This window comes from Mercenaria mercenaria, chromosome 5, assembly GCF_021730395.1.
Source record: "Mercenaria mercenaria strain notata chromosome 5, MADL_Memer_1, whole genome shotgun sequence".
Taxonomy (NCBI): Eukaryota; Metazoa; Mollusca; class Bivalvia; order Venerida; family Veneridae; genus Mercenaria; species Mercenaria mercenaria.
Window position 1 is genome coordinate 56733156 of NC_069365.1, and position 18818 is coordinate 56751973.

Here is an 18818-nt window from a genome sequence, read left to right on the forward strand (position 1 = left end):
TATAACACTTTTTTCTTATAGAAGCGTATTAATAAAGCGCGTGAATTTTACGTCCGTAAACAGGAAGTATGTCACGACGTTACAAAGACGAATTCTGGTTTGGTTTTATCATCTGTAGTGAAGTGTTAGTTATTCTGTTATATGACTTTTTTTTTAATCGAGAAATACGTTATAAGGAACGAAGAGAAACTATCAGGGTATTTGATTTTTATCCCGTTTTACGTAAAACACAATTATTACTACACAAATCTACAACGCAGATGTAGTTTGTAATATGTCATTCACAGCACGAGAGTCATCTTCCACCCCGGGGTGTAAGATGGAGTTTCCCAGCACCAGTGAAATCATCAGAAATCCCAGTCTGGTATGCAAGAAAAAAAGCTTACTGTTGTGTATTATGCAAATTACAAGACCAGACTGAAAATATATCAGGGTTTTACCGCCTGCCATATAATAATATCCCTCAAATATCTTTGAAACCCAAACTTACATGTTTCAAAACAAAATCATTTGGGAAAAATATTTATTTATGCATCCATTCTGACAAAAAGTAGTATCATTTACTTCAATGATAATTATAACTATTATCATAATTATTTGAACATTTCAGCAGTCAGGCAGACGATAAAGATACTAAAAATATTTCCATTGTTGGTCACGACAGAATCTTACCTCTGTATTTTGATCTCCAGTCAACTGAAAATAATACAATATTTCGTCATTTTATCTGTTTAACTAATAAAAATGGATTTTTTGACGTATGTACAAGTTCCATAAATTAATCACTTATTTCAGCAGGTTTTTTTCGTGAATTTCTATATACATTTGCAAAAACCGAGTTAAATAGCACGTTAAGTGTCGACTACTTTTAAAGACATCTCCAGTAATGTATTTGTCGTCCAAAAATCACTGTAAAATGTCTCATTAAAATACTATACTGGCTTGGAACCAGTAGCCGTACAAATTTTTATATTTCGTCTCTTATTTTCTCAAAAATATTTGACATAATTTATAAATGAAGCCCACACTGCACTCACTTCAGCTCCTTCTGCATCTGATATCGTAATCAGCATCATGTTGTGACGTAAAATATGGACTCAATGGGGCCTCAAATGGGATCACAAAAGAAGTTATTTTCCCCGTTAGGTAAACCAATAGCTTGACAAATATTTTGACAATGGTTTGCTGTTATTTTGATATCGAAATAAGTAATTAAACTTTTTTTTAATATTCTTTATCATTAATCTCTCCAACAATGCACATTAAAGAAAACTTGACTTTCAATAGCAGCGAAGAAAGCAAAGAGATGCTAACTCTCAAAACCACGAATTTCGTCTAACACGAATTCTTGATAATTCAAATAGAGATTGAATAAGATTAGTGCAAAACTCAACAGCCATCCATTTTATGTAACCATTACCGTGAAATTAAAAGAAACACATGTCATCAGCAGAAAATTAATAAGCAGTTTAATTATTTCTTCCCCACTTGATACATCAAGAAGTTGAAAATACTTGGTATGCGCAATGCTACCTTCACGCCCCGTTAACACTGAAAGTTGTTTTGTAAACACAGGTGAGGTACGATCATAAAACCTAACATTCTACAGTCTTGTGAAACAGTGGTTTTTGTAGACATGAAGAAAAAACATCCAAATAATCCAGATGAAGCAAGTGCGTGAATAACACCAAAATAAAGCGGTTATTACATGAACTGGAAGCTGGTTGTGTCCGGATACAGGTTCCTAACAGGTACTATTAATAAGAATATGCTGGTTTCATGCCCACTAAGATTTTCTGAACGTTTTATTAGAACTTAAGGAAAAGCAGGCGTCAAAAGTGTTTTCTGCAAATTTTGAGGCATTGAATGGCTAGAAGTTATAACGAAACGTTCAGAACGATACATTAACAACGCATAAATATTCATCCGCTTACCACGCGAGATGGGACTCTACTTACTGGCTGCAACTCAAGTTGTTTTCGTTGTTGTAACAAAGCTTTCGTCCTTTTTCTTGTCACCACGTTGACGTAAGAATATTCTACCAATGCCATAAATACAAATAAGAGGCAAGTGAACATCCACACGTCTATAGCCTGTAAACACAATCTATATGATAAACCCGTACTTCACGTAAATATCCAAACGTTTATAACCTGTAAACACAATCTGTATGAAATTACAATACTGCAGGAAAGTGTATCCATACGTTTATCGCCTGTAAACAAAATCTGTATGATACAACAATCTTGAACGTAAATATCCGAACATTTATAACCTGTTAACACAATCTGTAAGAAAATACAGTACTTAACGTTTATATCCACACGTCTGTAAGCTTTATACACAATCTGTACATTAAAACAATACTGCACGTAAACGTACTCACGGCTATAGCCTTTCAACATAATCTATATGACAAAACAATATTGAAGAAATGGTAAAAGAGGCATGTAAACGTCCACACGTTTACGGTATAAAAACACAGCTGATATGATAAAACAATACTGTTAAAATGGTACAAGTAGCATGTAAATACTCATATATCTACTGATTGTAAACATAATCTATATGATAAAACAATATTGTGGAAATCGTACAAGAGGCATGTCTTTAGAGTGAAAACTCAATCTATATGATAAAACAATACTGTCGAAATGGTACAAGAGACGGGTGAACACCCACAAGTCTATAGCCTGCAAACATGATAATTCTTTCGAAATGGTACAAGAGGCATGTAAACATCAACACGTCTATAATATGTAATCACAATCTATACGATAAAACAATGCTGTCGAAATGATACAAGAGGCATGTAAGCATCCACAAATCTATAGCCTATAAACACAATAGTCCTGTCGAAATTATACAAGAGGCATGTAAACATTCACACTTCTATAGTATATAATTACAATCTATACGATAAAACAATACTGTCGAAATGGTACAAGAGGCATGTAAACATGCACATGTTTATAGCCTGTAAACACATGCATGTAAGCATCCACAATATATTATCATTATTATTCCAGATTTATATAGCGCCCTTTTCATGATAAACACGTTCAAAGGCGCTTTATATATAGCAAACGCAGCCACACAGAGCGCGAAATTTATCCTGTAGAACAGACCCAGAGCGATCTGACCAGAGAGACAGAGTGAGATAAAGCCCCCATAACAGATAGAGAGAAATCCTTTTTAGATGCAGGCCTGTCCGGCTAATTTAGCCTAGCTCTTTGCGAAAAGGTGTGAAGAACCAGTACAGGCCTCTTAGTAAGGTGGGAGACACTCAAGAGCATCTCAGAAACTTCCAGTGCCTGGACCGGGATTCGATCCCCTGACTGGACTGATAGTCAAGCGTGTTACAACTAGACCTGCGGCCAACCTTTAATGTTACCCACATGTCTATAGCCTGTAAACACAATCCTTATGAAAAACAATACTGCCGAAGTAGTATAAGAGGCATGTAAACATCCACATGTCTACGGTTTGTAAGCGTAATCTATACGATAAAACAACACTGTAAGGCATGTACACACCGACACGTCTGTAAAAATAATCTATATGATAAAACAGTACTGCAGATATAGTAACAAGAACAGCTGATACAAAACTATAAGGCATACAATCACATAAACGGTCTATAAATACAGTCAATAAGCTACACATCGTTGTCGAACCAATACAAGGGAAGTGGATACAAACTGCAGACTTGTTAACATGTAAATACAAGCAATCGCCTTTAAACAAAATCTAGTTGTTAAACACATTTGCAGAATTTATACAACAACAACAACACAGCCTCCAAACAGGAAGTATATAACACTCATATACTACAAACATATATGTACAAACTGGGATCAATATATTGAACTCTACTGATCATTAACAATTAAGAAATATCCAATAAGTGTATTCAAATCTGGTACATCAATATAAATATCAAATGAAAAAGAAAATTGTTTGTTTAAAACAACATTGACATAGAAGTATTTCAGAAGTGTGAACGTCAGTTGTCTTTAAAGACGTAATGGTATTCCTTATTTTATCGTATTTTGATGTTCCGAATTTATTCAATAAAAGTTACATTTGGAAGCTTCAAAACATGCATAGCTAATTATTTTTCATTTAAATATGGCTGAAATGTCAAATCGTCAAATATGACCTTCGGTATTTAACAGCAGTAATGAAATAGTTGCAACGAAATACTGCAAACTGCACGATGAAATATAAGCTGACAGTAAAGGAAGATTATTTATCTGAACGTAAGCTACATACGTATATGTGTATCACAGAAACACTCCAGGCCGTTTAGGATTAACAAAATCATTCGGAATTCTGTGGTGCAACCACATACAATGTATATCATACTGATAGTCATATAAAGAATAAATGATTATTTTCTGCTCTAGTCTTTAATTTGATAGACCATTAATTAATTAATGTAACACTGTTCATATCATGGACACTATTATTAATTTGTTTCATGTTTCATGTTTGTACAAACTTAAGTTCATATCTATTTATTGAACTATATGTTATTGTCTTGATCAAAATTAATTTTGAATGTGCAAGATGACTTATAGGTTCACAAGGCCGGGTGTTATGTGTATATTGAATTTTCTTAAATCGTTGTTATGAATGCTCATGTCACTATATTAACCATTTCTACTATGTATCTATAGAAGAGCCTAGATAATAAGTAAATAATCCCTATTATAGACAATAACAATCGAGACGAAATTCAATGAAAACTGAAGAAATTATAATTAAAAGTGAAACAAATAACTTTTGAAAAGCTGGTTTTTGAGGAAAAGGGTTTCAAGGGTTCTAGAAAGTTATTCGACAGGATATCAACCTTTAAACAAACAATCAGACTGAGTATTCTACTTCAAATGCATTGATTTAGTTTTAGGGCATCCATAATACAAGTTAAATTTGATTTGGGATATCCTAATGGATGCAATAACTGAGTTACTTTGTTTCATCTATTTTAACTAGTGGCAAACATTTTCGTGGTTTTGCCGATCTATACTTAATTCGTTCCCATCTGAAAAGTACTACTACTGGTTGCCAATCTAAAGCTCAAGGCTTAAAAACATCAAAGCTTTTCATACATATTGTATGCTTTAATTAGCTAGGGTTTTATAATTGATAGGCACTTTATCGCCACTCGTCTCTGTAAAACTGACAAGGGATTTATCACGCTTTCCCAAATTACCCATAGCAAGAATACGTTTACTCAACAACAGCGAAATTCAAGGCCGGTAAATGAATAGATATGAGAAACAAACTTCTGGAAATGTCAAATATACCTTATCACACAGAAGCAACAATATTTTTGATACAATATAAAAAAGAAAAACAAACATACTCCCATAACATTATTTAGGGGCATCCGTGACCGAGTGGTTAATATCGCTGACTTCAATTCACATGCCCCTCAACGATGTGGACTCGTGCCTTACTTGGGGTAATGAATTCTTCATACAGCTGGCTTAATGCACGGATGGGCGCCTGGGGTCTTCATTCACCATAAGGCTTGAACGTTGTCATATGACCTATACTTGTGTCGATATGACGGTAAACCCAACGAACCCAACAAAAACATAACAAAAAACATCTATACATTAATAAAATGATGGACATTTCTTGTAAATATCTTTAGAAAACACGTTTAGAAAACACGTTTCAACTGTTTCAACAAGTTATCTAATAATATTTATATGTAGGCTTTATCGTATTTCCGCCTAGAAACGGGAGTTCAAATGATCGATCTCTCCTGGGATCTATTCCAATAAGACCAATTTGTTTGGGCCTGCAGCTAGTAAAAGATTCATTGAAAACACATTTGATATATATAAAAAAAGTATAAATATGAATGATACTCAAAGACTTGATAAACTTTCCCTTATTTGCAATTGTGCCCATACTGTGTGCATGAATGGGGCTTGAGCCATTACCTAGTCATAAATGTCAGTCAGAATCAACCATTCTAACTGCCTTACACAAACTAAATACGTGTCCAGTAAATGCCTTCAGAATCCATCAGACTGCACAGCATTTAAAAGCATTATCTTTGAAAACATTTCAAGTGGGACCCCATCCCCAGTATTAGGATTTATTTTCCCTAAAACCCCAATTCCCCCTGCTGGGGCCTACTACTTTTCAAAGCAATCAAGAAAATGTATAAATTTAAAGGTCCGCATCAGTTTTGGCTATTATGTTTATGGGTTTAAAAGTTGGCTATTGTTTTTTGAAGGCCAGTGTGAGCCCTGAATGAGTGGTAACCGCATGGTTGCTAGCATTCCATGAAAGGGAGATACGTGCGTTTAAGGCAAAGGTGTATCATAAGTAAACAATTATTCAACACAATAATTAAACAAACACTCCACATTACCTGTTTCATTAACGTGTTGCTTTCATTACCTGGTGGATTATAAATTTAAGGCGGGTTTTTTTTTTGACAGCCTGTTATTTGTCCAGCTCGTGTGTAAATAAATATTACCAACTTTTACTAAAAGCTGCACAAATGTGATTATAAAGCTAAACTCACCTTGACGTATGACACTTGTGGAAGTGATTGTTTTGCCCCTGAACTCTGTGTAGTCATTGTGAGTACAGTCAATACGCCAAGTGAAACCCGTGCTGGTACAGCGTCATGGTCCATCCAAAATGACACCCAGGAAAGCACGACAATCAGAACACTAGGCACAAACACCTGAACTATGTAGTAACCAACCTTCCGGTTAAGGCGTATCCAGGCTTGAAGACAGGCAAATTTACCCCATGTAATGAGAAAATGTTTTTACATATTTATATGCATCTAATTTTGTCAGTCTATATAAATATATTGCAAATAATACGAGTTACATTCCAAAGGTTGGAGTTAACACATTACAAAAATCGAACAGACGCCTTATACAAATAATACAATACTGTGAAATCATTAATATTCTTGAGGGACTAATCTTCGTGGATTTCGTGGTTGAGTCAATCCACGAAATTCAATCCCAACGAACAAGTAAATTTCCAGTTCATTTTATGTTCAAAAGTTGAAATCCGCGAATTCATATCCCCACGAAATTGCCGTTTTGACCAAAACCACGAAATTTCATGCCCAAGAAATTAAATGATTTTACAGTTATATAGTAATGTATGTACATGGGCCTGTAATTACATTGTAAATCGAGACACTGGCAAACAGTTGCTTGCTATCAATAAGGTCCAAGAGATCAATATTTTGTTTTCCAAACTACATGAAGTCCTAATTTGGCCTTCATCAAACTAAAATTGTTTTAACAATTGAAATACCGTTTTCTTTTTCAATACTTCACAAGCATTGTATGTCTACATTCTAGTTTGTTGATTTTTAATAAATGTGTACAAAATCATTTGTGACAGGTTCAATTTGTATGACATTATCTATTTAAATGCCATTTTAATGATTTTATCTATTTAAGGTTAATCTCGTATGCCATAATCTGTACAAAATGCATTTGGAATGCCATTACTAGTTTAAGTTTTATTTCATATTGAAATGTTTCATTCAGTTTCACAAACAAAACAAAATGTGTATTTTGTGCCTTAAAGTAATACATAATTAAGAAACTCATGTGATCTGAATCTGGAGCATAAATACACATACAATATTGGGATAATTTCCGAACACAAATATAAAAAGAATCTTATCACAATATGGCACAAATGTCACGCAAAAGCCGTCCGCCAATACACCGAACAAGCAAACATTAGGAGTTCCCTGGGTAATATTAAACACGAATGGAATTGCTGGTTTATATAACTGTGGCGTTCGGCAACATTAAGTACATCAATTAACTCTACAATTACGTATAACGAACAGAGTCAAACTTTAATAAGATTTTGTAATAAATGTAACTGAAATTGCAGCTTTTAAGCATCAATTTTACCATGATCAGTTACAAAATTGCTTAATTCTCCTATGAAAATGATTATACACTTGTGCGTCAACAGTCTTGTAATGAAGACAAACCGAGATAATTGAGCCGCACCATGAGAAAACCAACATAGTGCATTTGCGACCAGCAAGGATCCAGATCAGCCTGCGCATCCGCGCAGTCTGGTCAGGATCCATGCTGTTTGCTTTCAAAGCCTATTGCAGTTAGAGAAACCGCTAGCGAACAGCATGGATCCTGACCAGACTGCGCTGGTCTGGGTGCATGCTGGTCGCATATACACTATGTTGGTTTTCTCATAGTGCAGCTCATATATATTCAATAAATAGTCTATAAATAGTCTGACGACTTTCCCACAATACATTACATTTAACAAAAGGTTTGATTTGTTATTTAGATTAGAAACATAGAAAAAAATAATAAACAGGAAAAATAAGCCGAGGTCTGTTAACTATATATACGGAATTCATTACTTGCGCGCGTCAAGTTAAAACTAAAACTAGACAAAAACGCATCGATATGGTTGAAATTATAACAATTCATAACAAATTTAAAAAAAAAACTTAAGAAATATTGTTTTGCTTTTACTGTTCGTCTTAAGCATTTACCGTTGTGAGAACATCGGTCCAAGTAAAACACTTCTATACGTTTAAATGACATTTACATTGTAATGTTTTGTGATCAAGAGTATGCTTGCCAACATTTCAGATATTGAACTCAAAGCCATGAGGGATGGGTGATTCGGCGTCAGCAACCTTAACCACTTGGTCACAGAGAGCCCATGGAGATATCTTATTGATTGTTAAATTCTATTAGAGCTTCAGCAAAGAATGTTTTGTTTTGTTTTTAATGTTAGCTGACGAAAAATGCCAATTGGTCAACTGGTCGCTAAACCGTAATATCATACTACGTATACTTTTTGTCATGGTCCCTCATGTTTTAAATCAAGTTTTCTGAGACCTTAAAATCTTTTGCTTTACCAAACAAAATGGTAAAGGTGAGTACTTTCTGCATGAAATTCCTTGCATTCCGTTGACTTTGGTGCATCCACATAGGCTTGAAATTGCGGCATCTCGACGTCACTGTTATTCAGAATTTTCACGGGGTATTCAATATCCCAGTTGTACACAACGTTGTCTATTGTGTATGCATCTACAAATATATCAGTGTTAATGTATATTTCCGATATCTCTGTTTCTATATATACAGATGTGCATGTATATAACCAACGTGTACAAAAGCTTGTTAACACTACATGTGTCTAGACACTGATGCCATACATCTTACGTATATCATTTTTATTTAAAAAAAATAATCCGAAATTTTATGACTTCACAAACTCAAAATTTCTTAACCAATCATACAACGTTCCATTCATGGCTATATAAAACATGTTTAATTCAACGTAAAAGAATACAGTATTGATCGGAACGCTTGTTCATCTGTACGTCCGTAGACTGTAACGCTTCTTTTTGCAATTCGTCACTATTAAGCACAGTGACCTTACTTTTACCATTTCTCTCCAAGAGTATAATCAATTACTTGTAGACAATGTATGACGACATTAACAATAATGTCTTTATTGAACTGGCGCTTGCCTGTTTATAACAATGCATTAAACGGAAAATTGCATTTTACGTCTTCATTAGGGAAGAGAGAATCGATGGATAATTGGATTACGCTAGAACTTCATTTCGCGTTATCCGAAAATTTGGATTCCATTAGCATTGAAAAGATGTGAATTGAACTTCAATCTAACTGCAGAGTGTTAGCAAATGAAATTAGAGATTAGATTCAAAATGTGTCATAAAAGTATTCAATCATGTTGCTTTTTTTAGTTGAAAATACCTTGCCATGAATAAATGACAAATTATTTTCGGCCGACTTTAGCCTGATATATGAATATTGTTGATAAAAGTGCATTAGTTAATGTACCATGTGTGTAACAAATATATTTAGCTGAAAAAAAATTTTTGTTCAACATCAATATTTTAATATACACTCCTTACACTAAAATACATTGTTTAACCTTTTGGTAAGCTACTAGTTATTTCGAACCACATAAATTCCTAAATCTACCTAAAACGGAAATGTGTAGATCATTTTTTGTTATACACTCCTTACACTAAAAATACATTTTTAAACCTTTTGGAAAGCTCCTGATTGTTTTTAATCACATAAATTCATTAATCTACTTAAAACGGAAACTTGTAGATCGATGCATTTTAGTACAACCAAATACATAACTCTGTACGTTTCTGATGCCTTAAAACTTTAATGTTAAAGAACAATAAGAAAATGTTATTGTACGTGTACAGATATTTACTGACTGTAAACACACATTTATCAGAAAGTAATAGGGTATAAATAGTATGTAAAAGATATCTGATGCAAGTCTTACAATCAAAAGTTCTACCTTTCTGCCTATCAGATGCATTTAACTTCACTTAATATAGATATTTTAAATGTGCATGAAGAATTACATATAATATTTAATTGTCATTCAGTAATTATGGAACGTTAAAAACACTTCCAGTGGTTTAGCGGTGGGACACGTTTATACGGTGTTTATCTGCTATACATATACAAAGTGTATACTTTTAACGTAATGCATATAAAAGTGTTGTTACTACACATAAACTTGTTTCTTTTATGTTTGCAAAAACTATGTTAAGTAGTAGTTCCTATTATTAAGTATGAATTTTATGTCTAGTATACCTTTAATTGCATTTAAGATACTTTTCATATATTAACCTCAACCTTAAATCTACTTACGATACTACAAACGAAACTTTCACTGTAATTCTATTCCTTATTACCTCAGTAGTGTACGATATTCCTTGCCTTTTACCGTAACAGGAAACATAAATGTCTACAATTCTAATACACTTGTTCCTGTTCAAACACGATTACACTATAACGAAGTCACATTAACGGACGATGACGTCAATGTTTTAGTTGCCACCAAGAAAGAGCACTACTATATTTAATCTTCTTTTTTCAGGTAAAAGGCATATTAGAATCGAAGTAATGTATAGCAAAATCTTGTTTTACCTAAATTAATACGCTCAAAATCGGTTACACGTCGCCGGAATAATTCAAATTTTTTTAAATGCTTCCGCGGACGTATAACCTCTCTTTCGTGTATTAATAACGTTAAATCACGATTGTTTTACACATTATTTCTTAGGTATTGTCATTGCCTTGTAACAGTTTAAATCATTTTACATAAAGGCGAAAAATATGGAAATGTAAACATCGGACTATACTTACAGCTCTCAACTACAATGGGACATATTTGTTCGTCCAGAGGATATTTCTGCAGCTTCATGTTACAACTTAATGTCAGCGATAATCTGAAAGAATCAGAAGAAATATATATAAAGTATTCATTGCTGTTGCAATTTGTTTTCTGCTTATTATCAGTAATGCAAATTTTAACAGTTAAACCTGTCCTGCCGAAAGACCAATTTCGATTTTAATATACTTCGCTTTAAAATTTGCAGTTTTGAATTTTTTGGAATTACACGAAAATATCAAGTTAACAATATAATTATTTCTGCTTTAATTCATATGTGAAAGGTGTATTATTTGAGAGATATGTGTATCTGATTTTAGAACGTCTTAAGTTCAAAGCTATCGAATAGGTTCCCATATTTCAGCTTTACTTACGCGCTTTATAACTTAATCTTCTTACATGTCTTTAAAGCGATTGCATTTATCCCTAAGTTTTGAATTATGACCCATATAAAAGTCTAGAATTGACTTAACTCACGAACTAGTCTGTCGTAGAATATTTGACTATTTTGTTTTTGTTTACACATAAACATAAACCCATTTGGTTTTATCTACTGCATTAGAAAGATAATCAATACAATTGTAATCTGATCTTTTATCATGACAAAAGGATATTCCAGTGGGATGCCTTAAAGACACGGATCTTGAAAATAGATTAACCGAGATCTAAACTGTTACGTATAACGAAAAGAACATTAAACATATATTTCACCACAAGCATTTCGATAACTGAATGTTTATCTACTGTCTCAATACAAACTGGCAACTTCAGCGATTAGTAGTTACTAAATTTTCATTTAGGATATTGTTTATATGGTTTTCGATGAAAATTATATAAATGCACTTCTATCATTAGCATTTGATAATAAGAACATGACCAATAGAGGTCACACAAAGTTGCGCTAGAAAGAACATTACCAAATAAGGACGTATCGTATTTTACTTCAAAGAGCATCAACAAAAGAGAACACACTTTAAAAACACCAGCAAATGAGAACATGTAGCAACAAAAGAGGGCATGTTGTGTTGTTCTTGTAAAAACAAAACGAATTCATGGTTACACATGTTAGAACACGATCGAAAAAGCAAACATAGTTTTACTTGCAAATTACAAAAAGAGAACATTTTGTTTTTACTTTTAAGAACATGACAAAAAGGGCACATGATTGGTAACTTGTAAAAACAATGTCAATATTTTGCTTCCAAGAGCATGATCAACATGGTCACATATCGTGTTAACATTACCAAAACAGAACACATTGTGTTTAGCTTGTGAAAGCATGACAAAAAGAAACCACAGTGTTTCACTTATAAGTACATGCCTTAAACGTCTTTCACTTGTAACAGCATCGCCGAAAAACGATATTAAATGGATAAAGGAGTACATATCAGGTTGCTCTTATAAGAATTAGGCCAAAATAAGACATATCATGTTTCACTAAAGTCGTGTAGGAGCATGATTAAACGATTGGCACATCGTATTTCACTTGTAAGTACATGATCAATAGAGGCCCCATCGGATATTCGCTTATATAACCACAGCCAAATTATGATACATGAAATGAAACTAAACCGTATCTGCAGCAGTGTTCTACCTAAAATTAATTTTGTCAAAGAGGCGCTTATCTGACAAAATTTTATAACCATCTAACAAGCTGACTTTGTCATATGTTAGTTAAAATACAGTGATTTGTAAAGTTGTAAGTCGTGATAACTAAGCAGTTTAAATGAAACTTATAATTTGTACTGCAAAATTCATGCTCCTTCCGTTTATTAAAGGAAAATGTAAAAGAAAAGAGTATTATTGTTTTTATATGCTTTTCCTAGTAGTTGTTCCTATCAGCTAAGTACGTTATATTTTCGTTGGCCTTAATATCTACTTTATTACATTTTTCATATGCACAGCGACAATGTATCACTCTCTTTTCATTTTGTTGTATATCTTACTAGGTAAAATATATTTTGTAAACCTTTTCATATAGCACATTACCTCGAACTGTATAGAACGGTTCCATTCTTATATAGGTGCATCATTCTATTAGGAACTGTAACGTCATGAACGCTGGCTTTCTTCTCGTTAGAAAAGTATGTATCTGGAACCTGAGAGTGTATATTTATTATATACTTTTATGATATTCTGTAAAACACACGACTTGCATTTTACAGATAATTAACACGAACGAACAGAAATTAAAATCCGTATTCCATTATGTGGAGCTTCAATTTCGTATCAAGTTTGTGCCTGTACTACTTTAATTAATACTTCTGACTTCAGAAGAGTCTTCAGTCAATTTTGATAAAAAAAAACAAAGATAGAGGCATATGATAAAAGAGTAGTTTGTTCTGGTTCCGTAAATTTTGCTGTGCTAGATCACAATCGGTGCTTGTGCGCCTGTAGTAATTATGGCTTTCCCGTTCGTCTATTAGAATATCGAGATAACGCAACTTTTATAATAACTCAGTAAATTGTGAGTATATTTGTACTGTAAATATTTTAGATTCAAATATTTGTTTTAAAAGCGCATCATTTGATAAATTACTGATTTAAGGTAAATGTTTCTCATAAGCAAAAACGACAATAAAATCATAAATATTTTAAAATGTTTCAGTTGTTATCACTGATTTCGAAAAGTTTTGTACGAATGTTGTATTACCCAGACTTTATCCATCATTTTATTATCCATTTCTAGCCACTCCAAGTCTGTCATGTTTTCGTATTTCAGCCGCTTATCTTCCCATTTTTGGCGCAAGAAAATATCAAGGGAGTAATCCTGAAAACAAAATCAGAAATATTTTGCACAACATTCATAGAAAATATGGAATTAAAAAAAATACTGGAGATGAATATAAACAAGACATGAAGTTATACATTCTGGAAAATACCCGAGAAAAAATGAGAAAGATTTCTTCAAAAATATCTTTGAAGTGATTGAACTTTCAAAATGTCATGTCAGATCTCCATTTTCTAATATTTACAATCAAATAGTCTGAACTAAAGTTGAGATAAAATAATATTGTTTCTTTTAAGGCGGTGTATTCATGTTGCATCGTCATGAAATCATATTTTAAGATTTTTGTTCTAGAACAGTTTAAAATTATATATAAAAAATGAAAATATATAAGAAAAAAACTTAGCCAATGTACTACCCTGCAATTCTTCTGACAGCTTTTGTTTATTTAAGAAATTTAATGAAACTAACTATTTGACAACACAAATGTTTTGACAGAAATTTGTTCCAATCAAAGTAGCAAAATAAGATTTCTTTTACGAACACCAACAAGTATGGCTTTCTTCAAAGGAAGATTGTGATCAAAAAGCATTTACTAAGTTATCTATCAAAGCAGCCGTTTTGCATGGAATAACACAATGATGACAAATAAACTTTGACTAAAAACACAAACGGTGTCAGCGTTAAGAAAACCAACATGTTTTCAAGGTACATACATTCAAATGAACAAAAATAATGCGCTATACGTGTTACAATGAATATGTTAGACGTAGACATGAATATGGATTTTTATCACATATAAATAAAGGTTGTTTGGAAGACAACTAAAGCAATATTGTCTGGTAAAGCTAAAAGTAGCGATTATCCCTTGATGACGTAATTAATTACATACGTCACAAGGTTCTTTTTCGAAAATTACAGTAAGGAAAATAGTCAGAAAAAAAATTGTCCTGGTTATTATTTTTTGATAATGTTACCATCACTTTCTACCTCATATATTTCTTGTTTCTGCTGTCTTTTCTGTAACTGTTCAGGACTTCTATGCCATACTCTATTCATACGGTCTCTGCCCTTATTGCCCCGGGTTATTCAATTGTTTTTTTTTTGAGGGGGGGGGGGGGGGTGGGGGTTGGGTTAGCACAGTACCGGAAGAAAATTACCCAGATTGTGAGAAAGTGTTCTCAGTGTTTTAACGCCATGCTTGTTGTGGTTGTAAAATAAGCCAACCTTTTTTTTTTCTCCATATTTAATTGAATCAAAACATAAATTGCAACATAATAAATGTAGACTAAATAGATTATCTCTGTTCATTACCTCTCCTGACAACCAAAAAGCATAGGTAACAAATTACACACCACAAAACGATAAAATACTTACCATGGACGATTCGCTGACGGAGTAAATATTCTGTATGAGAATTTGAATTGTCACGTTTGTAGCGACATCTGAAACATAATTAAACAACACTGTTACAAAGTTAACGTTTTTAGGGTATCTCAATGGTAATTTTACAAAATTGTTACACAAAGTGAATGTTTGTATCAGCATTTGAAAGCCACCTGAAATAAAACCCTACAACACTGTATGTCAGACCTGGGGTCAATTACTTTAAAATATAAGACGGTAATAAAATTAAAATTACATTGTAAAATGTTCAATTTAATTACAACTGCATAATTTCTAAAGAAGAAATTGCAGTAAAGTACTTCTACTTTTCAAATGTAATTAATTACATTCAATAACAAGAACAAATGGGACAATAACATAACACGCATTTTAAATAAATTCTCTACCAAATTTCTTTACTGACAAGTTATAACCCAAACTGACGCCCATGTACATGAAAATACGTATACACACTACATTCAATTCAATTATTTCAAAACTATATTAAAATAAAAAAAATGTTGCAGGCTCGGTTTGATTGAGCCTGTTCATGGACGGTAATGGAAATGCATGCTACCGTACACGCCTTCAAACATCTGTGTCTTAAAATGTCTGTGCGAGAACATCACTCAGTCCTACATATTTTGAAATAAACAAGATCAAAGAAAGCCATAAGAGCCTTCAGTACAAAAGTTCTTGTATACAAAGATCTGCGAACTTCTTTTTTAATGTTTAAGTTTGTGATGAGATCCTTAGTATCCTTTGAACAGTAAGTATACATTTGAATACTGTATGACTGTTTTTTTTTCTGTTTTTATGTTATCAAGGCAAAAATCTGAATATACATATCTCAAGCAATCTTTGCTATTTTCTGTGATACCTATGTGATTTCGGCAGCTGTTTAGCCAGGCTGCATTCAGCTTCTTTTTTTAAATAATTGTTTGAATAAAGATCAAAATAGGAATGTTCACATTATCATTTAACTATTTGATGTCTAAAACAGGGTAGCAAACGTGTTCTCGGACAATCATTGCTTTTTACTTGTACACTATTTATCAACGAAATTAGTTATGTTTACAGAAGTCAGTTTTTGTTTCATGTAATTCATTAAATAATAAATCAAATGTAACTGTCAATTACATCCCTAAATTACACTGTTAATAATCAAATATAATTAAATCTAACCGATTACAAATCACCACCCGTTGATAAGGACATATATTATGGTTAAAATGTAATGGTAAGGCTGATAAAGTCCGTTTTTTAAACTGCTTATGTTAACTCTAGAAAACTATTTGAGAGAGGTTCAAAGAGCCAAGAGATTCCATAAGTTTTCTACTCGGACAAAGCTTACAAATTTGGCTAAAGAAAATGATGTAGAATTTTGGAAAACAATTGGTACTGTTGGGGTTGGCCAAGAACGTAAGAATAGTATTCCTGTGGAGGTGGTGCTGGACGATGGGAAGGTTTCTTCCAAATTACCAGATGTTTTAGAAAGGTGAAAAGGTGACATCTCAAATCTCTTGAATCAGACGAGTAATGGTTCCTACTCTAATCAGTCATTATCGGGAGAAGATAGTCATGTGTTAGACCCTGAGTTGGATAGTCATATTTCAATTTTTGAAGTGAAAGCGGCTATCGATAAAGCAAAATTAAATAAGGCCTCTGGCATTGACCGCATTCCTAACGAGCTTCTAAAAAATGATATGTCCGTCACTTTTTGCACTTATTATGTGTATGTTGTGAGACCGGAATGGAACCGTCTCTTTTGGGAAAGACAACCCTATCCCAAATTCCAGCACCATTGATACAAGAGACCCTCTCCAATATCAGGGCATTAGCCTGGCCTCTAGTATGTATAAATTTTATGCAAGTGTTCTTAATAATAGATTATCCCGCTGGTCAGAGTTAAATGCTAAAATTGTGGATAAACAGAATGACTTTCGAAAGCGACGTAGTACAATAGATCACATTTCTACTCTTACAAATATCATTTTGATTCGTAAAAAGTTACGTAAATCAACATTCTGTTCCTTCATTGATTTTAGGCGAGCGTATGATGGTATTGATAGAGCGTTATTGTGGAACAGGTTGAACAGCATTGGTGTATCTTCTAAAATGTTGTCGGCAGTAAAGTCTTTATACAATTCAGTATCTGCATGTGTCCGGATAAATGGTTTTTATGACTAGTTCTCGGGAAGTTCCGGCTTACGTCAGGGATGCTCGATGTCGCCTTTGCTTTTCAACCTGTTCTTAAATGACTTAGCGTTGCAGATCAAGGCTCTAGGTAAAGGTATTGTTACTGATAATGAGCAGGTTTGCATTTTGTGTTATGCTGAAGATTTAGTATTGATTGCTGAGAATGAGGAGGACTTACAGTCCATGTTAAATGTTCTTAACAGTTGGTGTACATTGTATAGTATGGTTATCAATTGTAATAAGAGTAACATTGTTCATTTCAGACCACAACCCTTGTCAAGGTCAGATTTTGTGTTTAAATGTGGAGATAATATATTAGGATATACTACAAAATATACATACTTAGGAATGCTACTCACTGAGCATTTAGACTTTAATCTAACTGTCAAATCTGAGGCTCAAAGCGCCAGTAGAGCTCTTGGTCTACTTATAGCCAGATATAAGAGTCTAGGTGGTATGTCCTTTTCAGTTTTTAGTAAATTGTATAATTCAACTGTGTGGCCTGTCATCTCGTATGCATCTGCCATTTGGGGTACTCGGTCCTACTCATGTATTAATGCAGTAGAGAAAAGAGCATTACGTTTCTTTCTTGGCGTTGGAAAATACACACCGACTGCCGCTATGGCTAGTGATATGGGATGACTACTACCTTTAGTTAAACAATATAAAACAGTGTGTAATTTGTGGTATAGACTAATTACAATGGAAAACAGTCCTATCAATAGAAAAAATTTTCTCTGGACTAGAGATAATGCAAAGCCTAGTTGTAAGAATTAGGTTTTTTGTGTAAAACAAACTTTTATAGAGTTAGATTTAGATATGTGTTGTAATGGTCATTTGACTGTATCAAAAAGAAAACTTTGTGATAAGGTTTTCAGTACTATGTTTGAAAAATACAAAAATGACTGGAAAAATATTGTAACCAGAACAAATGCTGTAAGAGGCAATAGTAGAAACAAACTAAGAACTTATTGTCTTTTTAAAAAAGAGTATTGTACTGAAGAATACTGTAATGCGGTTTTACCTCGTACTCATAGGTAAAACCGCATTACAGTATTCTTCAGTACAACACTCGTTTTAAAAAGACAGTAAATTCTTAGTTTGTTTCTACCATTGCCTCTTACAGCATTTGTTCTGGCCAAGTTTAGATGTGGGGTAGCCCCACTTATGTTAGAAACTGGTAGAAACATGAATTTGTCTCTTGAGAACCGTATTTGCCCTTTTTGTATCGGGAGTGTAAAAGATGAGAGTCATGTTATCTTACAATGCCCTA

General features: G+C 33.3%; 1 protein-coding gene across 1 annotated transcript in view; it reads right to left on the reverse strand.

Annotated features, from left to right (window-relative positions):
- The window catches only part of LOC123558438 (glycine receptor subunit alpha-2-like), a 75224-nt gene that overhangs the window by 6697 nt on the left and 49709 nt on the right, over positions 1-18818 (reverse strand). The window contains exons 3-10 of the mRNA XM_053544617.1: positions 15338-15405; positions 13886-14002; positions 13222-13331; positions 11208-11290; positions 8914-9086; positions 6554-6802; positions 1959-2093; positions 673-696 (exon numbers count right to left, since the gene is read on the reverse strand). Of these exons, the coding sequence (XP_053400592.1) occupies positions 673-696; positions 1959-2093; positions 6554-6802; positions 8914-9086; positions 11208-11290; positions 13222-13331; positions 13886-14002; positions 15338-15405 (959 nt within the window). The remainder of the gene's footprint in view (positions 1-672; positions 697-1958; positions 2094-6553; positions 6803-8913; positions 9087-11207; positions 11291-13221; positions 13332-13885; positions 14003-15337; positions 15406-18818) is intronic.